Genomic DNA, 23,431 nt, shown 5'->3' with positions numbered 1-23,431 from the left:
GGCTATTTTTTCCCTCTGTGGGTTGGAGGCTGAACTCTGCCCAGCAACACGGGCCCAGATTAGGCCCCGGCCTGGCTGGCTGGCTCTGTTTGTTGTTTCAGGAAGTGGACAATTTAGAGAGATAAAAGGGGGAAATAACTGCCCAGTCCTGGCCTCTGTGGCGTCTGGTTGCTTTTCCCCTGGAGCATTGTTTGGGTGGGGGACCTCCCAGAGCAGCACCCTCCACCCTCAGAGGAGGAGGAGGAGGAGGAGGAAGGGAGGGCACCAACCCAGAGTCCTGACCCTGTACTGGGCCCTGGGCGGCAGGCAGGGTCCCTGCTTCCCCGGAGCTTTACTTCAAGGCAGGCCACCAAAGAGGTGAAGGAAGAACAGGTCGGGTCATGGAGCTAGCCCCAGTGGCTAGGGCTAAGGGAGAGGGAGGCAGGGCCCGGGGTGGTAGAGGCCACCCAGGGGGTGACTTCTAAGCTGAGGCCTGAAGGGTGTCAAGGGGCGGTCAGAGCACTCAGGGACAGGGACCTCAGGCTGGAGCTTAGGGCAGCAGCAGGGGGGACGAGGTCAGTCACGCAGGAAGTGGTTGGAGAGGGTGGGTGGGGGCCCAGGTCTGCACCTTGGACTTCCTGTGGACTCACTTCCTTTAATTACTCACAGCAACTCCATAACATCGGGACCAGTTGCCCGTTTAACTTTTGTGGAAACTGAGGCTCTGAGCAGTTACCTGACAAGCCACCGGCTGTGGTTTGGGTATGGACTGTCCCCCAAGAGTCCTTGTGTGGGAGGCTTGGTCCCCAGGGTGGCGGTATTGAGAGTGATGGGGGGGTGCCTTTAAGAGGTGGAGCCTCATGGGAGGTCCTCAGGTCGTTTGTAGAGGTGTCCTCCAAGGGGCTGTGGGACCCTGGTCTCCTCTGTGCCCCCTCACCCCCGCCATCACACGATGCAGTGGGGCGAGTCCTCATCAGGGCTGAGCTGGTTCAGATTGAACCTCCAGAACTAGCCGAAGTAAAGCTCCTTAGAACCTGAGTCCCAGCCTACAGGTGTCCAGCACAGTGGGTCAGACACGGTTCTCAGGCCAAATCCAGCCTGCCACCTACTTTTGTAAATAAAGTTTTATTAGAACACAGCTGTGCCATTCATTCAGACTGCTTTAGCAGGACATAGTAGCACACACCTGTAATCCCACTGATGGGAGGCTGAGGCAGGAGGATCACAAGTTCTAAGCCAGCCTCTGTAACTTGGTGAGGCCCTTTCTCAAAATAAAAAATAAATGGGCTGGGATGTGACTCAGTGGTTAAGCACTCCTGGGTTCAATCTCAGTACCAAAAAAAAAAAGAACACCTGCCTCAGGTATTTAGTGATAGTGAAGAAAACGGACCAAGACCCCACGAAAGTGATATTCCCAAGCTCATTTGACAAGTGTTTGCTGAGCACCTATTATGTGGCAAGGGTCATGCTGGTTGCTGGGAACAGCGGGAGCTTGACGCACTGACATCTTTGCCTTTATGGGTCAGACCTTCGCTCAGCCTTGGGCAAAGTTCTCTGAATTTTTCATATTTGCATAGTGAAGACACTAGGTCAGCTGTGGGGCACACAGGTGACAAGATGTTAAAGTCACGGCTACCTCCTGGGGCATGCTAAATGCTCAGGAAAGCCTCCTTATTAAGGAAAGCCTCCTTATTACTGTTGCTTCCAGAAACACTGGTAATCTCTCTTTGGGAGAGGTGTTGGTGAAGGAGAGAGAGCGCTTGGTTTAAAGAAGAGCTTGAGGCACAGCAAGACCATCCCCACCTGCAGACTTAAGCTCATCATGTGGATGAAGCTTATCAATAAATAACCCAAGTCCCAGCCTACAGGTGTCCGGCACAGTGGATCAGGCACTGTTCTAAGGCCAGATCCAGCCTGCCACCTACTTTTGTAAATAAAGTTTTATTAGAACACAGCTGTGCCATTCATTCATTTTCTGATCCTCGGTGGCTGCTTTCCTACCAGGTCCTCCCGACTTGCGATGGAGACCGAATGACACAGTAATTATCTACTGTCTGGCTCCTGGTAGATGAGGCTTGCTGGGCTCTTGTCCAAGCTCCCAGTCCTTAGGACAGCTGTAGGAAGTGGGAAATGTTGTCCCCATGTCACCGGAGGGAAAATGGAGGCACAGAATGGTGAAGAAAGTTGCTGGGTTTCCCAGGGTGGGGTTGGGGTTCCTACCCAGGCCGGTGGCCTCTCTGTTCCTCAGGCAGAATCACGGGAAGCCAGCCAGCCAGGTGGAAACCGGGAGACCTGGGTCCGGCCGAAGCTCTGAAGAGCCAGTCAGTCACTGCTCTGGGGCTGTTAGCTCGCCTGGTGGTAGAGCAGGACCCACCCTGGCCCCAGGTCCCTCCCCATGCTGGTTGGCATGACTCACGGGCTCTCCCAGCCCTGCTGCTCAGAGTCTGGCAGACCAAGGAGGCCCCAGGGGATTCTGGCTTCTGCCCTGGACTCCAGCTTCGGGGCTCCTATGGTTGGGGCCCCTCCACTATCTGGTGCAGCAGCCACGGGTCCCCGTGAATGCAGTCTGGCCACATTAAAGATTCATTTCCTCCATCACCCCAGCCATATCTCAACTGCTCCATGGACCCATGAGGCCAGTGGTCACCATGCTGGACAGCACAGGTAGAGCACCTTTCCTTCATTGCAGGAGAATAGCCAACCCAGCCCGTGTGCCCCAGCTGGACTGTCACCATGCCGCCCTGTGTGGACCTGATCCTGATCCTCACTCCTCTGCCATAACCACGGCTCCCACCTTCCCTAATTTAAGCCAGTGTCCCCCCATGACCCCTAGGGCCCAATGTGGCCTGGCCCAATCCTCCCCTGACTCTCTGTCCTTGCCGTCCTCCCTGCTGACTCCCCAGCCACACGATCTCTCAAACTGACCGAGCACCATTCTACCTCAGGCCCTTTGCACTTCCTCTTCTGTCACCTTTGGATTCTCTTCCCCCCAGGTGGCTGTGTGGCTGTCTCTCCCGGCCTTCAGTCTTTGCTCTGATTTCACTTTCTCAGGAGACTGACCTTGGTCGCTTTGTTTAAAGTTGTCTCACCAACTAAACTATCTGGTTCTCAGTTGCATAAGTCTCCCGCAATAGAACACAGGTGTCAAAAGAAAGGGCACTTTTGTGTCATAGTCAGGGCTTTGTCCCAGTCCTGGAGCAGAGCTTGACCCACCAAAGTTGCTCAGTCCATGTTTCCCAGTGGTCCGGTGGCCAAGTGAATGGGTGTGTGAGTGGCTGGGTGGTCTTTGAGGGGGGCAGTCGTGATGGGTCCCTGGCCTTGCGGTCATTTACATTTGATGAACATGTCATGGCCCCCAGCTAGGGTCCCTGGACTGTAGGACTCCTGGGTTAAGACCCTTCGGTAGATGTAAGCACAAATTATTTGGGTACCCCACCTCCAATTAGCCTCCAAAATAAAAGCCATACCAAAGGACAGTGAGTGGGAAGGTTTGCAGGAAGTCCTGAAATCGAGCTCTCTGTTGCTGTTATCAGTCATACCCAAGAGCATGTGTGTGTGTGTGTGTGTGTGTGTGTGTGTACACACCACATTTTATCCTGTGGGAAGAACCAGCAAAACGTGTTCCTAATAGGGCTGGTTTGTGTAAAGAACCTGAAATAAGAAAAAGGTCGTATACGGTTGACATCTCAGTCCGTTTGTTTTCCTTTAAAAATTTTCCATTTTGGAAAAAGACACATAGAAAAGAATATGTTCTTAAAAAGTTTCTTAAATCTTTTTCTCATGTTTTGGTGCCCTGCCTTCCTGGGAAGCTCACCATAGATTCTGCTTGTCTTGGTGAGTCTTTCAGGGTTGCCTGTATCCTCGGCACCAAATTCATTTATTTTTTTTACTTTTATTTTTTTGGGTACTGGGGATTGAACCCAGGGGCACTCAACCACTGAGCCCCATCCCCAGCCCGTTTTTGTATTTTATTTAGAGACAGGGTCTCACTGAGTTGCTTGGAGCCTCACTAAATTGCTGAGGCTGGCTTTGAACTCTGGGTCCTCCTGCCTCAGCCTCCCGAGCCGCTGGGATGGCAGGCGTGTGCCACCGCGCTTGGCTGCCAAATTCATTCATAATGCACTCATTTACTCGCTCTTTCAGCTGGTGTTTCTTGGTGTTGGCATGTGCCAAGCTCTGTGAGACCCTGCAGGTGGTGATGTAGAGACAGGGTCCCTAAGCTAATGGGAGGGGGTCCAACACATCACACAGTTGAAGGGGGGCTAATGATGGAGATGGCCGCTGTGGAGTAGTGGGCCCCTGGGAGGTGTGTGGAGGTGGAAGAGTGAGAGAAAACTCATCCAGATGGAGAGCAAGTCATTTTTCTCTCCAGAGTCCCCAAGCCCCAGTTGTGAGGCAGGACTACAGTTGTCCCCAGTTATCTGAGGTTTTATTTGCCATGGCTTTTTAATTACCTGTGGTCAACCATAGTTCAAAAATATTAAAAAAGAAAATTCCAGAAATAAACTATTCCTAAGTTCTGAGTAGCATGTTCTTTCCTTCCTGTTTCATCTCCCACCTGGGACTTGACTCACCCTCTCATTCAGAGTATCCATGCTGTGTGTGCTACCTGCCCGTTAGTAACTTAGTAACCATCTTGGTTATCAGCTCAACTGTGGAGGTTCTGCGGTGCTTGTGTTTTAAGTAACACTTATTTTAATAATAGCCCCAAAGCCGAAGAATAGTGATGCTGGCAATTCAGATAGACCCAATAGAAGCCACAGAGTGTCAGCTTTAATTGAAAAAGTGGAAGTTCTTGACTTAATGAGAAAAAAAAAATTGAATGCTCAGGTTGCTAAGATCTACAGTGAGAATAAATGTTCTATCCATGAAATCATGAAGAAGGAAAAAGAAATCCAAGTCGGTTTTGCTTCCAAACTGCAAAAGTTAGAGCCACAGTTAAGATGGAAAAGGTACCAAATTTGCTTATATACACAAGAGAAAAAACAGTATCTGTAGAGTTCTGGGCCATCTTGGTTCTGAGCACTGACCTGGGGTCTGGAAGGCTCCTCCTGAGGATCAGGGGAGACTACTCATTCCCACGGCAGCCACCGCAGGCCTGGACCCGGTGACCTACAAGGCCCTGTTACCCAGAGTTCCCACAGTCCTGTGAGTGGGAAGCAGAACCCTGCAGGGAGCTCAGCACCCACCACGGTGGGGCAGGCTCTGGGCACGCTCATTGGTGCTGCTGCCGGAGCCACTTAGATCATGCTTGGCCCCCGTCCAGGGAAGGTTCATGTCCTTTGGCTGGATTCGTTGTCCTGTCGACAAGAGCTGCCAAGATCCTCGGGCAGGACCTGAGGGTGCTCTCCAGATGTGCCCGCCAGTCACTTCTCCTCCCCAGGCGGAGCCCCCTCTGGGACAAGCACCGCTCTAAACTTTGTCCTTTTTTGGGGGATGGGTGGGGTACTGGGGATTGACCTTGGGGGCACTCGAGCACTGAGCCACATCCCCAGCCTTATTTTTGTATTTTATTTAAAGACAGTCTCACTGAATTGCTTATGGCCTTGCTAAATTGCTGAGGCTGCCTTTGAGCTTGCAATCCTCCTGCCTCAGCCTCCCAAGTCGCTGGGATGACAGGCGTGCACCACCAAGCCCAGCTAAACTTTGACCTTGACCTTGAAGAATATCAGATGACAGGAAAAGTTCCTATGCTTGTCCCCTAGCCCTGGGCATCTTCCCACCTAAATAATCTCCTCATTGCTGAAATCTGGCTCCAATAGCCAAGAGGTTCTAGGTGCTCCTAGACGGTGGCACCTAACATCTGAAATCTGTCCCCACAACCTCCTATGCAAATGAGCAGGCAGCCTGGCATGTGGCACCTGTCATCCCAGCAGCTCCGGAGGCCGAGGCAGGAGGATCGTGAGTTCAAGGCCAGCCTCAGCAATGGTAAGGCACTAAGCAGCTCAGTGAGACCCTGTCTCTAGATAAAATACAAAATAGAGCTGGGGATGGGGCTCAGAGGTTGAATGCTCCTGAGCTCAATCCCTGGTACCAAAAAAAAAAAAAAAAAAGAGCGAGTTTCCTGTTTCAAAAGCTGAGCTCACTGAGGCCCAGCGAGGCTGGCGACCTGCCTTTCTAAGAAGCAGTGGCCAGAGTTTGCCTCAACGTCAAAGCCTCGGCCACGTCACCGTCTCTCTGGGTCTCAGTTTCCCTGCTACAAAACCTGGGTAGTGAAATCACCCGTGCCCGACGCTGCAGGTGGGCGTGGGAAATCAGGTGATGTCATGCTCTGAATAGTGGGTGGGCCTCTGGCAAAAGGAGAGCCAGGATCCTGGGAACAACCATAACGGGGCCACGTTCAAAGGCGTGGCTGTGTGTTTGTCTATTTAAAGACAGGGGACGTCCCTGGAGTGACCCAAGAGTCTTGAAAAAGCATTCCTGCTCCATGACAGCCATTTGAAAATCGAACGTTCCACCTGGGGCTACTGAAGTGACACCGTGTGAATAGAACATCTGCTGCCAGGGTCGGGGTGTGGTTTGGGGAAGACCCATCAGTAATCAGCTGGGGTACCTGTGTGTCATTTTAGCACTTAGGGAGGCACTTCCCTATCCGTGGACCCTTGGATGGTTTCATTCCAGGGTGCAGCTTTGGAGACTTGAGATACTGGAAGGTTCCTGGTCCCCACACTGAGCAACTGTGTGAGTGGGGAGGTCCCATGGCCTGCCCAGACCTCAGTTTCTTTTTGAAATAGGGACAATTGTGTTCCAAGAGCAGTTCAGATGGGACGAAGCATGGTGACTCACAGCAAGTACTCTGAAGAGCTTGGTACCCAGTGGACACTCAGTGGAGCTCAGTCAGTACTAATCCTGTTGTTTGGATTCCTGCGCCCACTGTCACGCACCCAGGGCTCTTCCTGATGCATCCCCTGTTCCCGAGGGGAGTAGAATTTGACTCTAGCAGAGGAAGTACTGGGGACAGAGGGAGCAAATTGTATTCCATGCACATGTGATCATGTCAGAATGAACCCACTGTTATATATCTATCTACAATGCATCAATGGAGACCTTTGAAAAATGTGACTCTGGGACAGCTGTGGCCTCTCCTGGGGTGGCCTGGCCAGTGGGTGGCAGGCCCCAGCTCCAGCTGTGGGTCCTGACCCCGCAGTTGCTGAATATTCAGCAGCTCTGTGCTGGTTGATCTTCAAAGACCTTTGTTCACGGTTAATAAGCGCTTTGTTGCTGCCCAGAGAGGGGCGCGGCTGAGTCGGCCCTGGACGCTGTTACACATGGTGTGTGTCACATCCTCGGGGTGTGCTGGGCCTGGAGATGTGGGAGGCTCTGGGTGTGGGAGGCTCCTGGCCATGGGCAGAGCCCTAGGCACGTGTCTGTGTGTCATCTGTGGCCGGACAGTCGTTCTGTTGTGTCTGAATGTGTCCATCAGAGAGAGGGGCGGTCATCCCAGGTCTGAACAGCTGGGCACTGCGCTGTGACCCTCTACCCATCGGCAGGCCTGTGCACCCAACCTGGCCTGAGCCTTGCAGCCTCCAGAGCAGCCCCTTAAAGTGTGGTCAGGCCATGGGCCTCGGTGGCCTCCATCTGGGTTACAACCTGATCTGATGCTCATGACCTTGGCTTCCAAGCCCGCTTGGGTCTCACCCCAGCCACTTCTCCAGTACCCGGGGGCTTCAGCTGTGTGTTATTTCTGCTGGTTCCCATGTCTGGTGAGGGTGGCCTGGGGTCTGGGGACAGAAGCCTAGGATCTTGGCTCTTGCTGTCACCCAGTTCCGTGGCCTTTCTCCCTGTGGCGTAGGGTCTGCCCCTGCTTGTGGCTGCCCCAGGGAAGCCGAACTTCTTACCCAGAGCCCCGGGCTCAGGAGCTACAGACCACCAGGCCCTTTGATGACCTAGGGCTGGAAGGGAGAGCACTCCTCCTGTTGTGTCCTTTGGTTAAAATAAGTCACAGGTCCAGCTCAGAATTAGAGCTCTGAGGTTGTACAGCCTAAAGCTCGTTTGCACACACACGTGCAGAAAGTGAACGCGTTTGCGGACTATGATTACTATTATTTTGTGTGAGTGCTGAGCACGCCATGAGCACTGTGAACAGAATAGGGTCCAGGTGATTCTGCTCCTGGCCTGGGCTGGTGAATGTCTGCAAGGTGGTGGCCTCGCAGGCTGATATTCCAGCAGGTTTGTGTGTTGGCCCCCAGGCCTGCCGCAGTGAAGGGCGGTTTTCTTTTCTCCCCTAGAGAATCAGTTGGTGGAAGGCTTCTCTTCGCCACCTGTGAACTTCCTGCAAGAATTGCCAAGCTACCGCTCGGTGGCCCGCAGGAGGACCACCATCCTTCCCCGGGACAAGCAGAGCGGCACCCTGCTGAAGCCCGCCGACTCCCACGGCTCCCACCTGGAGGGAGGCATCACCAAGAACCTCAGCAGCCAGTCCATCCGCAAGTACGCGCTCAACATCTCCGAGAAGCGGCGACTGAGGTGCGCCACCCCAGGGGGCTGCGCGGTGCTCTGCACCGGGATGAGCTTGTGCACGGGGCCGTGTTCCCTGGGAGCTCACATCACTGGACCTTGCTTCCTTAGGGCTGCCGAGAGGTCACGGAGACACCCAAACCCGTGACAGCTCAGCAGATTATCAGCCTCCTCCTCCTGCTCTTGATGAGCCGCCTCCTCCTGCTCATGATACTCTTCCTCCTCTTCCTCCTCCTCCTCCTCCTGATGCTCCTCCTCCTCCTCCTTCTCCTCCTCCTGATGCTGCTCCTCCTCCTCTTCCTCCTCCTCCTCCTCCTTCTCCTCCTCCTCCTCCTCCTGATGCTCCTCCTACTGCCCCTCCTCCCCCTCCTCCTCCTCCTCCTGATGCTCCTCCTCCTCCTCCTCCTCCGGCTCCTGATGCTCCTCCTCCTCTTCCTCCTCCTCTTCCTCCTCCTCCTCCTCCTCCTTCTCCTCCTCCTGATGCTCCTCCTACTGCCCCTCCTCCCCCCTCCTCCTCCCCCTCCTCCTGCTCCTGATGCTGCTCTTCCTCCTCCTCCTCCTTCTCCTCCTCCTCCTCCTCCTGATGCTCCTCCTCCCCCTCCTCCTGCTCCTGATGCTGCTCCTCCTCCTCTCCCTCCTCCTCCTCCTTCTCCTCCTCCTGATGCTCCTCCTCCCCCTCCTCCTGCTCCTGATGCTGCTCCTCCTCCTCTTCCTCCTCCTCCTCCTCCTTCTCCTCCTCCTCCTCCTCCTGATGCTCCTCCTACTGCCCCTCCTCCCCTCCTCCTCCTCCTCCTCCCCCTCCTCCTCCTCCTCCTCCTGATGCTCCTCCTCCCCCTCCTCCTGCTCCTGATGCTGCTCCTCCTCCTCTTCCTCCTCCTCCTCCTTCTCCTCCTCCTCCTCCTCCTGATGCTCCTCCTACTGCCCCTCCTCCCCTCCTCCTCCCCCTCCTCCCCCTCCTCCTGCTCCTGATGCTGCTCCTCCTCCTCTCCCTCCTCCTCCTCCTTCTCCTCCTCCTGATGCTCCTCCTCCCCCTCCTCCTGCTCCTGATGCTGCTCCTCCTCCTCTTCCTCCTCCTCCTCCTCCTCCTCAGTCCTGGGGATTGAACTCAGGGATGCTCTACCCCTGAGCCACATCCCCAGCTTGTTTTATTTTGAGACAGGGTCTCCTTAAGTTGCTGAGCCTGGCCTTGAATTTGCCATCCTCCTGCCTCAGCCTCTTGACAGCTGGGTTTCCGAGCCCGTGCCACCAGGCCTGGCTAAGAGGAGGACTAGAAGTCTGCCATCCCCGCCATTCCTGCAGAATTCAAAGCCTGATTTTTCCCACTGGTCTGACACAGTGGCTGAAGTGGTATTTCTGCTTAACACTTGATCTGAGGTCGCCCGGGGCAGTAGCATGGACATAGTGCATGGCGCCATACCTTCCCTTGTAGCTTTACAAACCTGTGGTGGTTTTTCTTTTCTTTTCTTTTCTTTTTATTTAGGTGTTGGGCATGGAACCCAGGGTCAAGCACACTAGGCGAGCCGTACTGAGCCGTACTCCCAGGTCTCTGATTTTGAATATGGGGGTAGGTTGTCATATGCATTCAAAAACATGGGAATAAAGCCAGACTTTACAAGTATCCTTTATTTCCCACTATTTCAGACTGATGGGTTTTGAATTCTTGTAAAGTACCTCTGCTGTATGCCAAACCTCTCCACATCCAAGAAGGAAACGCATTTTCTATTTTTCTTTCCTTTTTTTTTTTTTTAATAACCTGAGATTGAACTCAGGGGCACTTATCCACGGAGCCACATCCCAGGCCTATTTTGTATTTTATTTAGAGACAGGGTCTCACTGAGTTGCTTACGGCCTCGCTTTTGCTGAGGCTGGCTTTGAACTCGCGATCCTCCTGCCTCAGCCTCCCCAGCCGCTGGGATGACAGGATGACAGGTGTGTGCCACTGTTGAAATTGCATTTCCTTCTGCCCAGAAATTCCCGAGCTGGTTGTAGAAGTGGCATTGATAGAACCTGAGGGCAGGTCTGACTGATTCACAGCGAACCCTAGAACTTGGCGACAACAGGACACAGGACGGCAGAAATGATAACCCCAGAGCTGCTAGCTCCTGTGCATGACCCAGCAGTGCTGTCCGGGCCCCTGGTTCCCTCTGACCTGCCCCCAGCCTGGGTTTCTCAGCCTCTGCACTGTTGGTCATCCACCTGCGGGGACAGGTGACTTGTGGGCTCTGCCTTGTCGGATGAAGCCACATCCCTGGCCTCTACCTGCGGATGCCAATAGCATCTTCCCCCCAGAGGTTGTGACAGTCAAGAGTGTCCCCAGATATGGCCTGATGTGCCCTGGGGTGGGGAAAATTGCCCCCAGTCGGAACTGCTAGTGGAGGGGTCGGCACTTTATCAATCCAACCACACATCAGGCACGGGAGGCTCGTTTGAGGAAGGCTCAAGCCTTGCCCCTGGACAGGAGTCCCCTGTCTGATGGAGGAGGACAGGCTGAAGGGAGGGTGGAGGCAGGTGCCACATGCTTGGGGACAAGCCAGTCACTGGTTGTGCCGCTCAAGTATGCTTCCCCACACTCCTCCCCGCCCCCCTCTCCCCTGCCGGCCTTGGGCACCCTCTTTCCCTCTTTCCTCTTTGTCCTCCGCCCCTCCACCACCTTGGCCTTGGGCTCCTCCTGCAGATCTCCCCAGGGAGCCGTGGTTGTGGGACCTCGGGATGGCTGGACATTGTCTGCAAAGGCTAAGATAACGTGGCAGCCGTGGGGCCCCACGTGGCCTCTGTCACACCCCTGGGCTCTGCTTTTGCAGCAGGACAGCAGACAATTCCTAGTGACCAGTGTGGCTGGGCCCCTGCAGCCCTGCATTTACCGGCACAGACATGTGAATTTCATGTGCTTTCCTGATGTTAATGTTTTAACATCTTTAAAAAATTTTTTAACCATTTAAAACTGTGAAAGGCAGTCACAGCTTGAGGCTCGATGTGGTGCATGAGTCATTAACTGCTGATCCTGTCCCCAGGGCCCCAGAGGGCATTTGACAATGTGTGGAGATGGATTTAGTTGTCACACGGAGGGATGAGCGCCTGGCATCGAGGCAGTAAGAGAGTGGGAATGCCACCAAGCCTCCTCCTGTGCGCAGGACGGCTCCCTGGCGAGGGACTGTCAGCCATGCGGGTTGAGCAGCTGGTAGCGGCTCAGCTGGTGCCTGACTCACAAGGACACTGACGGAGGGACTGACTGCGAGACTGGTTTTAACAGCAGGACATACCAAGACCCCAAGGGCAGGGTCAGGAAATTGAGGGAGAGACCACGGGTAGGACAGAGGGGCCTGGAGGCTGCCTGCCTGAGAGGACCTGGATCCTCACCGTAGGGAGGTGCCGTTCATTCTGTGCGTAGTGATGGGACATAAACTAGACTATATCTCTGATCTGTCTGTCTGTCTGTCTATGCACCTGAATGTCATCCACACTCATGGGAAAGTGGTTTGCTTCCCGTGGAATCAGGAGCAGTGCATGTTTTTAATCCGGAGACTCTGGACTCTGTGCTCATCAGGGTACACATACTTAACAAGCACCTACTAAGTGCCAGGTGCCATGCTAGGTGCTGGGGATAGAGTGACCAGCAAAGCAGACCCTGGGCAGGATTGTCACGGAATCTACTGTGTACCAGGAACAGAGGCCACAACCACAAATCCCACATATTCTTGACCTTTAAAGAGCTTGCGGTGTAGAGGGGGAGATGGACATTGAACTTCTGTACCACTGAGGAGGATGCGGTTTGAAAAGAAGGGGTGTCCTGAGTGGGAAGATGGGGAGCCTGACCTACTGAGGTGGGGGAACAGGTCAGATGTGGCTCTGTAGAGTCACTTTACTGGGTGCAGAGTAGCCGTCACGTGGATGTCATTGTGGTAAAGTGCACATCCCATAATACTGACCATTTAAGTCACCAACAGTGCCTAATTCTGTGACGCTAAGTGTGTTGAGAGTGTTGTGCAGCCGTCGTGGTTGTCCACCCCCAGAAATAGTTTCTCCAACCTAGTGGGAAACTCTGTACCTTTTAAACAGCCATATCCTCTTCCCCTCTCCCCAATCCTGGGCAACTGGGGACCTGCTTTCTGTGTCTATAAATCTGCCAGTTCTAAACATTTCATGTAAATGGAAACATACAGCAAGTGGCCTTTTGTTTGGAGTCATTTCAAGTTCTATCAGGTATCAGTACTTTGTTTTTTTTCATGGCTGAGTAATATTCCACCACATAGAGACAGACTACTTTTTGTTTATCTGTTTTTCCATTCATGGACATTTGGGTTGTTTCCATCTTTGGGCTCTGAATAATGCTACTATGCACATTCAGAGTGAGTGTTTTACGAGAGAACCCTCTTTTCATTTATTCTGGGATCGTTGGTAGAAGTGGAATTCTGGCTCCTATGATAAGTCTATGTTTAACATTTGGAGGAACAGCCAACTGTCTCCCATAGGGTCCGTGCCCAGCAGCTGATCATGAGGACCTTCTGCTGGAGCCCTCCTCTCTGCCGATGCCGAGGTCTGACGCTGTTGCTGCTGTCATGTCATGGTCATTTTTTTTTTTTAATGCAGGGACATTCAGGAGACCCAGATGAAGTACCTGTCTGAGTGGGACCAGTGGAAGCAATACAGCAGCAAGTCTTGGAGGCGGTTCCTCGAGAAGGCGCGCGAGATGACCACCCACCTGGAGCTGTGGCGCAAGGACATCCGCAGCATAGAAGGTACCTGCGCTCCGCACACTCGGTCCCGCTGCAGGTGCCGGGGGCTGGGGGCGGCCGGCCTCGCTCTGCCCAGGCTCAGCGGACAGGGAGCTTTTCCTCCTGCGACAGACGTGTGCAGCAAGCCACGCTTGGGCTCAGCAGGGCCTGTGGCACCGGGAGAAGCACAGGGTCCCCTGCTCCGGAGTGGCCTGGGTATCTGCTGTGCTAATGGAGATGCTCAGGATATTCCTCTTATTCCAGCCCAGATGTGTCGCTTGGTGTCACCGAACTGAGTGTCTGCATTTTTATTCATTTATAAGCAGTATTGAGGGACAGGGCTCAGAGGCAGTGGCTATGGAAACCCTAGGAACCGCAGCTTCCCCCTGATGGGGAGAGTAGGGGGCACAGGTTACAGTCACAGGATACTGTAGACTGGGGGCTTCATAGATATAAATTTCCAGCCGGGCGCCTTGGCACACACCTGTAATTCCAGTGGCACTGGAGGCTGAGACAGAAGGATAGGAAGTTCGAGGCCAGTCTCAGCAACTTAGTGAGACCCTGTCTTGAATGAATGAATGAATGAATGAGTGAGTGAATGAATGAATGAATACAAATAAAAGAAAAAGAAGAAAGAGGAATGTTTTTCCTTAGAATTCTAGAAGCTGGACAAGCCTTGCTAAGTGCCCATCTGACTCTGTGGGTGTTAAGAGGCTGGGAGACCCTGGAAGGGACCAGCAGGAGCCCCCTGGTGTCTCTCCATACAAGGGCACCTTAATCCCTTCCTCAGGACCCACCTCCAACACCATGACCTTGAGGGGCTGGGGTTCCATTATAGGAAAATTGGAAGTGGGGGGGATAATATGGGAATATTCAGTGCACAAAAATGGGAAGTTATGCCAAAATATGAAATCAGAAATATTCAATATCTGGGTGACTTAGGCAAGTTGTGGGGGTGGGGCCTCTTAGGGTTACATAGTTTCTACCAAAACCCACAAGGATGTACAAGCACCAGCTCACACAGCTAAGGCGGAAACTTTGTAAAGGTGTTCATAAGAAACGTGGTAGGATAAGTATGGAAGAATTGATGGCTTCCATTATTCCTATTAAAAAATCCAACAATTGGTGATCTTTTACCTTTGGTGATATATTACCTTTCATTGATTTATTTATTTATTTTTGTTCTGGGATGGAACCCAGGGTCCCTTTACCACTGAGACACATCCCTAGCCCTTTTTTATTTTTGATTTTGAGACAGAGTGTCACTAAGTTGCTTAAGGGCCTCATTAAGTTGCTGAGGCTGGCCTCAAACTTGTGATCCTCCTGCCTCCGCCTCCCATGTTGCTGGGATGACAGGTGTGAGCCATAAAGGGGCTTCCTAGGTTCCCTTAAAACTTTAACCACACACTCTGTGCTTTTTTCTCTTTGAGACTTAAGCATCGTTTGTTTGGAAGGCAATCACAGAAGCTAGTCTTTGTTCGTCTTTATGAACCAGGTGTTACACGTTTACTGACCTGATCTCAGTGCTCACAGTCACCCTTCATAGAGGTATGCATCACTTGCTTGGCTTAGAGGAGTTAAGGTACTTGTGCCAACTCGCTCAGCCTGGCTGAGACAGGGCTGGGCTTTGAGCTCTGCAGTCAGGCTTCAGACAGCCTGGCATTAGCTCCGTCAGGAAATGACGTGTGTGCTAGAGGGTAGCTTCTCCCTGGGGACTGGGACTTTGATTTTTTCCTGTTGATCTTCTTCTCCTGACGTCCTTGGCTGGCTGGGTGCTCCTTTGGGAGGGATCGAAGGTGTCACTCATTTCCTCTGACAAGGTCTCTGGGCGTGGGAGGCAGAGCTTGTGTCATGTACCTTTAGTTTCCGGAGGTAAGTTCTTTGCCCCCACCAAGAACAAGCATGCTCACTCCGGATGCTTCTCACCCTGCTCAGCCGTTTACCTGGTAGGAGACTCAGTCAGTGTGATTGACGCAGGAAGAAAGAAGAAAATCATGCTCATCCCAACAGAGGCAGGAAAACCATCCACCCACCTCACTTCTCATTCTAACCAAATGAGAACTACATGAGGCCTTTTGTAATCTGGTTTTTTAAAGTCTATGGGAATTCGACAGCAGATACCAGATTTAATGAAATATCAAAAAACTTGCCCCCTTGAGATTGAGAATGAAGGAAAGGTGCTCATGATCCCAGATTCTACTCAGTGTCATCCACAATGTCCTACCCAGTCCAACACAATGGGGTTCAAAGGGATAATAATTGGAAAAGAAGAAATAAAACACCATCCTTTTTTGGCAGATGACATGGTATGGATATAGAAAGTAAGAAAGCAATTATTAGACTTAACACTTATTAGCCTTGACCTGTGAATTTAGCAAGGTTGTTAATTTAGCATGCTTTGTATATAAAATCAGATAAAATCAGTTGTATTAATTAATTATATTAAATTGTATTTCTAGATACCAGCAAAAATACTTAGAAAATGAATTTTAGTGATATAATTTATAATAGCACCCAAAATCATATCTATAAACATATCTAAAAAAGGAGTATATTATTGAGAGAAACTAAAGAAAACCTATATACCATGTTCATGGAGCAGATGATTCCATATTACCACTTCTCCTCAAACTGGCCTATGTATTTCATGTCATCTCAGCAGTGTGTGGGAGTGTGAGTGTGTGTGTGTGGAAATGAATAAAGGAGAGAAACTATGATCATCCTAGCAGGTGAAAAGAAAGCATTGATCTGAAATTTATATTGAAATGCAAAATGTCAAGGATACAGACCTAGGGCTGTGATAAGGAAGAACAAGCTGAAAGATGCCCCGTTCCACACGCGGAGTCTTACTATAAATGTGCCACAATTAAGACAGTCTGGTATTTGAGGTAAGGATAGACCCGTGGAACAGGACAGAGTTCAGAAAAATGTACATGCATATATAGTGAACTGATTTCCAAAAGTGGGGGCATCCGTCGGTGATGTTGAGAAAACCAGATATTCACATAGGAAAAAACAGGGGGCCCTTCCCCATCTTTACAGGGTCCTTAAGTGTTTGGTTCAAGGTTGGGAGTAGGTCTGTATGTGAGTAATGCAAACACTGGAAATTAGAACTTGAAAGGCAGCAGGAGAATAAGACATTCTTTCCCTCTGCACCCCGCCAAGACTCCTCCATCTTCAGCTTTGTCTGGCTGATTGAATCTCCTGTGTGTAGTAGGTCAATATTCCTGATGAATGATGTCCAAATTTCTCTCTTTTTTTTCCCCCAGGGAAATTTGGCACTGGAATTCAGTCCTATTTTTCCTTTTTGCGGTTCCTGGTGTTGCTGAATTTGGTGATATTTCTGATCATCTTTATGCTGGTCCTACTCCCTATCTTGCTGACCAAATACAAAATCACCAACAGCACCTTTGTGCTCATTCCGCTCAAAGATATGGGTGAGTTTGAGGCCTGGGTTACTATGATGCATGTTCTTTTCACTGTGAACTCGCTACAGAGCTTCCTATATGAGGAATCTTCATTCTGAGTCTTAGGTGACTGTATTTAGTCAGGATGAGTGAGATTGTGCTGCAGAAACAAATGACCCCATAACCCTCAGTGCCTAAATAACTCCAAAGATTTATTTCTCACTCACAGTCCTTCTCTATCATGGGTTGGTGGTCTACACTCTGGAGCCCAAGCTGATGGGGCTGCCTCTACCTGGCCATAGTCACTGTGGCTCAGGGGGAAAGTACTGGCTCCTAATGCTTCTGCTTGGAGATGCCTCGTGGCCATGTTTCTGCCATATCTCATTGGACAAAGCAGGCTACTCATTTGGGAGGAGCAGTGCAGGGTGGGGAAGTGGAAATGTTTAGCAAACATAATGTAATGCCCTCCTCCAGGACTTTGAGGTTTTAATCTCTGTTAAGGGTGATGCTCAGGGTCTTCGTTCCTTGAACAAATATTCATGGAGCACCGACCGGCATGTGCTTGATGAGAGCCAGCCACTGGGGACTTCAGCAGACAGTTCCTGTCTTCATCCACAGCATGTGTGTGCTCTGGCAGTAGATGGGTTTTGTGAAATTACAGCACACGATGAACTATGTAACATGAATTTGGCCCTGGCAGGGGCAAAGAGTAGGGTGCTGCTAGGTTGAACACCGGGTCACCGGAGGCTGAAGGATCCCCAGATCCCTCTCTGAAGGCAGAGCCTCTAAGCAGAGCCCAGGGGATGGGGTGAGGAGGAGGCAGCTATTGAAGGACAGGGAGAACCTCAGGCAGAGGAATGGGTTCTGCCAAGGCTCAGAACCTGGAATAAGCTGCCGTCTCAGAGGGGCTGGAAGCCTGGCGTGCCAGCTGGCAATCCTGAACAGGGCAGGGCTGGCTGGGAAGCAGCTTAGACGTCATCTGTGTCTGGCTTTTCTTTCTTTTTTGTTTTGTAAGCTGACTGGTCTGTTGAACTCTGCCCTGGTGCCTTAGGTATAGGTAATGGGTGGGCGTGGCCAGGTTCCAGTAATACCTTATTAACAACCGAGGGCAGCCAGCTGCACTTGGCCACCGACTTCTAGGCTGGAAGATGGTGAGGAAGGAGCAGCAGGTCTGACTCAGAAGAGAGAGGTGGCGTCTCCTCTGTCTACCTTCCTGGGCTCATGCAGTTTTGAGCACCTTATCTACACCCAACTGCTGCTGGTCTTTCTCTGCCATTAGTGGTGAGCTTTCCAAGGGCAGGAAACACCTCTTAGTTATGTTTTTATCCCCAACATCTACCTAGGGCACAGTGGTGAAGAAATGTTTGTTGAATGAATACACAAACACACTCATGTTAGAATTATAAGATGGTAGAGCTGGGATTGGTTTTGGGGGAACTGATTCAACATCTTGATTTGATTTATTTATTGGTTCTGAGGATTGAACCCCCCAGGGGTCTTAACCACTGAGCCACATCCCCAGGTCCCTTTTAAAATATTTTATTTAGAGACAGGGTCTCACTGAGTTGCTTAGGGCCTGGCTGTTGCTGAGGCTGACTTTGAATCTCTGCTCCTCCTGCCTCAGCCTCCTTAGCTATTGGGATTGCAGGCTTGCGCCACCGCACCCCGTAATGCCTTTATTTTAACAAAGAGGAAACCAAAGCTGTCCAAAAGAGGTGGTAGATTGGATTCTTTCCCTGAATTCGTCACTTTCCTGTAAGTGTGACTTTAGGGTGACTTCCACTGTGGGTAGTGAATTCTTCCCATATCATGGCTATTGACCCTGGCTGCATGACTCATTTTGTCCATCGAAGTGCTGACTTGAAATGCCCTCTTGTGTTTGGCTCACCTTGTTGTGTTCCTGTGACATACTATGAGAAGAGCATGCCCCAGGTACACCTTGCCTCTTCAGCCCAGGCCCCAGAGTGAGGTTCTGTGGAATAGATCTGAGCCCAACAAACGCTCAGCCTAAATCAGCTAAATGAACTGCAGCTGCAAGCCCACAAGTGAGACGACAAACTTTTGACTTTTTTGGTCACTGAGACTGTGAGATCATTTGTTATGCAGTGGTAGCTGACACATGCATCAGGGGAGGGAGGGAGTGGTCCGAGCATACGGTAGTATCACTAAAACTGGTGCTAAGATTCTGTTGAATAATTATAGATATGTAAATATATGCATTTTTAATGAAACTGAAGGGATGATACAGATGTAAAAGATCTTATATATCAGCTGTGCTTAAAATGGGATAACAGTTCTGTCAATCATTATCTCAAAGCACGTACACACATGAACACGGAAGCACAAGACACACAAGCAGAAAGTGTTCTAAATGTGAACTCAGTACAAAATGCACGGGAAAGACACATGGCCTCAAAGTCCAGGAAGAATCGTGAAGGAACTTCTAGAAAGAGAAGCAGAAGAAAAATAGAAATAAAAATAAATATTATTGTATTTAGATGCTTTGGGTTTGGAAATAGAAAATCAGAAAGGTATGCACACATGCATGCACAGATATGCAAATCTCCGAGACACGTCTAAATGTGCACAGTTACGTGCTGATGCACACAAGTTGCCACAGAGGAAGGAGTCCCAGAGACCGCAGACTGTCGCCAACCGACCTTCTTGCTTTTGTGTCTTGCAGATATCCAGTGTACCATATACCCCATAAGTAGTTCTGGACTTATTTACTTTTACAGTTACATCATAGACTTGCTTTCTGGCACTGTAAGTATTTAACCCAACCTTCTTTTGGACCCTTCCAAGTGCTAGAAGGGGGTTGACGCAAAGTTTGTTTTCCTGCATGTCCACGGTGAGAGCCAAACACCAGTGTGGATACCTCACCCAGTGGAAGAAGCAGGATTTGTGTGGTGACCTGCGTTTTGTGGCTCTCAGACATTTTCTTTACCCCTTGTCCCTGACACCTTCATATTGACCTACACAAGAGGCTGAGTTTGCCCACAGAAAGAAGGTTCAGAGACAACGGAGCTGGAGAGAGTCGATTGATTCCTCTGATCCTGAAAAGTTTAGGGCATGGCTGAGGCTGAGGCTCCTGTACCCAGAAGCCCCACAAGGAGACGTGTGATTTGCAGACTCAGAGCACACATGGCCACCTGCCTGTCACAGGCACACACACATACGGTGCACACGTGTGGACATACACAGATCCCTGGAAATCCCTTAAATGTTTATCGATCCCAGGCTAATCCCTTGGCTCCAGATAAAATAAATCTTATATTTCCAGGCCCTGGGGAGTTTTGCCCCATAGGATTCATGTAGTTGGGTTAAGTTTTTTTATGGTCTGTGTGCCAAGGCTTTGGAGATAAGAAGAGAATGTGTACTTTTGTTTCTATTGGAAGATTTACTTAATTACTTAGATAAGGTGAGACTGCTGCATAGTTGTGAAAAAGAATGTATACAGAGTGAAAGTGCCTCCCACCGCCACCAGAGGGCAGCAGACCTTCCACACCAGGGTTTGCCCTCTCCCTGATCTTTATACACTTCATGGTCTTCTCTTTTTTGGAACCAGGGAGTTAACCCAGGGGCACTTAACCACTGAGCCACATCCCCAGTCCTATTTTTGTATTTTGTTTAGAGACAGGGCCTTGCTGAGTTGCTCAGGCTGGCTTTGAACTGAGGCTGGCTTTGAACTCGCGATCCTCCCACCTCAGCCTCCCGAGCTGCTGGGATTACCTGATGTGCACCACTGAGCACAGCCCACTTCATGGTCTTGCTTGCTGTTTCGTGGTATGGATTTTTCACGTCCCCTGTTGATGGATATCAGGTCGCCTCATTTTTTCCCCTTGGTAAACATGCCGTGGGGAACATCTCTCTGCTGCCTGCCCTGTTCCTACTTTCCTTATGTGTGGCCTCTTCCCTTCCTTGGCATGTCCCTGCCACCCACAGAGCTATCTGAGGTGTCCCTTCCTTCACACCATAAGAAGACTCTTCTGTGCTGTTTTTTACGAAGGATACCTTTGGGGTTGGAAAATAAATCCTTGTTTTATTTTTTTGTTGTTGTTGCAGAGCTTTGCATGCTAAGCAAGGCCTCTACCACTGAGCTATACCCCCAAGCCTGTTTTTTTTCCCTTAAGTTGCATTGAGATAACATCCACTTGCCCTATAATTCAGTCAATTCAAACATACAGTTGAATGGTTTTCGGTATATTCAGAGGCATGCTGTAGAACCTTTTCATTACCTCAAAAGAAAGCCCATACCTCCTAGCTATTACCTCCCAGACTCCAAATCAACCCTGGGCAGTTATTAATATACTTCTGTCTCAAAAATGCCTATTTTGGAATCTGCTCAGTGGTAGAGGGTTTGCCTAGCATTCACAGAGTTCTGGGTTCAATCTCCAGAAAAAAAAATTACACAGAACAAAAAAATAAACAGATGGAATCATATACTATGTGGCCTTCTGTGAATGGCTTCTTTCACTTGCTGTCACATTTTCAAGGTTCATGCAGGCTTCAGAGGTCAGTACCTTGTTCCTTTTCCTGGTGCAATATCCTGTTGGAGGATGTGTCTATGGAGGAAGTCTGCATGGTGTGCATCTGCTCAGGATGGACCTTTTTTTTTTTTTTTTTTTTAAAGAGAGAGTGAAAGAGGAGAGAGAGAGAGAGAGAGAATTTTTTTTTTTTTAATATTTATTTTTTAGTTCTCGGCGGACACAACATCTTTGTTGGTATGTGGTGCTGAGGATCGAACCCGGGCCACACGCATGCCAGGCGAGCGAGCTACCGCTTGAGCCACATCCCCAGCCCCTCAGGATGGACCTTTGAGTTGTTTCCATCTTTGATCTGCTATGCACAGTGCTGCCATCGTGTGGACATATGCCTTCATTCCTCTTGGGTAGATACCCAAGGAATGGAACCACTGGGTCCCATGGTAACCCTGGGTTTAGCGTTTTGAGAAACTGCCCCTCCTCCGAGCTACCTACTCTACCTTGCATTCTTCCCAGCAGCGCATGAGCATTCCAGTTTCTCCATATCCTTATCAACACTTGTCTTTATCTGACCTTCTCATCCTAGCCATCTTAGATTGTGTGAAGTGGTATCTTTTTGTGGATTTTATTTGCATTTCCCTCATGACTAATAACACTGAGCATCCTTCCATGAGCTCAGTGGCCATTTCTGTATCTTTTTTTTTTTTTTTTTGACAAGCATCTATTTTGATTCTTTGCTTGTTTTAAAATTGGATTATCTGTCTTTTGATTGTTGAGTTATGAGTTCTTTTTTTAATTTTTATTTTATTTATTTATTTATTTTTAGAGTTCTTTTTTTTTTTAAACAATGTTCAAAGTGTATTTTTTTCTTAGTTGTAGATGGACACAGTACCTTTATTTTGTTTATTTATTTTTATGTGATGCTGAGGATCGAACCCAGCGCTCCACACGTGTGAGGCAAGCGCTCTACCTCTGAGCCACAACTCCAGCCCCAAGTTATGAGTTCTTTAGATATGCTAGGTACAACTCTTGAAGCATAAATGTCTTTAATTTTGCTGGCGAATTTTTAAAATTTATGTTTTTTTTTCTTTTATTGCTTGTGCTTTGGGTGTCCTTAAACATTTATTACTAAATCTAAGGCATGAGGATTTTTATTTTTATCGTGGTAAACACATAGCAGAAAACTCACCATCTTAACCACTTTTAAGTGTAAATGCAGAAGTGTCAAGGTTATCCACATTGTTGCACAACAGATCTCTACCAACTTTCTCATCTTGCAAATCTGAAATTCTATATTCATTAAACAATTGCCCCTTCGCCCTCCCCCCCCCCCAAGTCCCTGGGATCTACCATTATACTTTGTGAGTCTGTGAATTTGACTACTCTAGAGACTTCATACGATCAGGAATCCTGCAGTCTTTGTCTTTTTGTGACTGGATTTTCTCACTGAGTATAATGTCCCTAAGGTTTTGTGAGTTGTAGCATGTAGGACTTCCTGCCTTCCCAGGGCTGTCATATCGTATTTGCTATCATTTGTTCAGGGTTATGAAGATTCAGTTCTCTGTTGTCTTCTAAACACTTCATGGCTTGGGCTCTTTCCTTTGGTTCATTTTAAGCTAATCTTCATATGCAATGTGAGGTCGAGGTCCAACTTCATTCTTTTGCATGTGATTAGCTCATGGTCTCAGTGTGATTCATTGAAAAGACTGCTGTTTCCCCTTATCAAAAAAAAAAAAAAAATCAACTGGCTGTAGATATATCGGTTCATTTCTGAACTCCAGGTCTGTGCTGTTGATGAACGTGTCTATTCTTATTGCCAGTGCTGCACCGTCGTGGTCACTGTTGCTCTGTAGTAAGTTTGGAAGTGGGAACACATGAGTCCTCCAGTTTTGTTCTTTCTTTCCCAAGATTGTTCTGCGTCTCTCGCAGCTCCCTGTAAACTGTAAGATCAGCTTGCCAATTTCTACAAAGAAGCCAGCTGGGATTCCACAGGGTTTGTGTTGTATCTGTAGATCCTTTTATAGAGTATTATCATGGATCTCCTGATCCATGAACATGGGATGTTTTCCTGTTTACTTTGATTTTTTCCCCCAACAATGATTTATAGTATTCAGAGTATAAGATTTGCACTTATGTTAATTTTTTTTTTCTTTTTGGTTCTGTGGCACATGGAACTATTTTCTTAATTTGATTTGAATGACTCACCCCATATTTTTACGCTTGGGTTTTTGCTTTCTTCCTCAGACACTAACTGAGCGTCCCCTAGTCTCCTGGGGGCTCTTCCAATGTCTAGGGATATAGACATGAACAAAGACATGGAATGTGAGTTCCTTGAGTCAGAGACTCCTCTTCTGGTTGCTTGCCCTGAGCTCACCAGGCCAACCTCATGTCC

General features: G+C 49.6%; 1 protein-coding gene across 2 annotated transcripts in view; it reads left to right on the top strand.

Moving 5' to 3' along the window:
* TMC7 (transmembrane channel like 7) overlaps positions 1–23,431 on the top strand; it is a 46,943-nt gene that overhangs the window by 6,919 nt on the left and 16,593 nt on the right. Inside the window, exons 2-5 of one of the 2 annotated variants that reach the window (XM_081298107.1) lie at positions 8,208–8,445; positions 13,024–13,172; positions 16,418–16,585; positions 19,239–19,321. In XM_081298107.1, coding sequence (XP_081154233.1) covers positions 8,208–8,445; positions 13,024–13,172; positions 16,418–16,585; positions 19,239–19,321 — 638 coding nt within the window. Of the gene's footprint in view, positions 1–8,207; positions 8,446–13,023; positions 13,173–16,417; positions 16,586–19,238; positions 19,322–22,353; positions 23,362–23,431 lie in introns of those variants that run through there. The other variant, XM_081298108.1, reaches the window with a different exon arrangement.

The sequence above is a fragment of the Spermophilus citellus genome, assembly GCF_964194105.1.
Source record: "Spermophilus citellus genome assembly, chromosome: 6".
Lineage (NCBI taxonomy): Eukaryota > Metazoa > Chordata > Mammalia > Rodentia > Sciuridae > Spermophilus > Spermophilus citellus.
The sequence above is the reverse complement of the archived record's forward strand: the minus strand, read 5'-3'. Positions and strand labels throughout refer to the sequence as shown.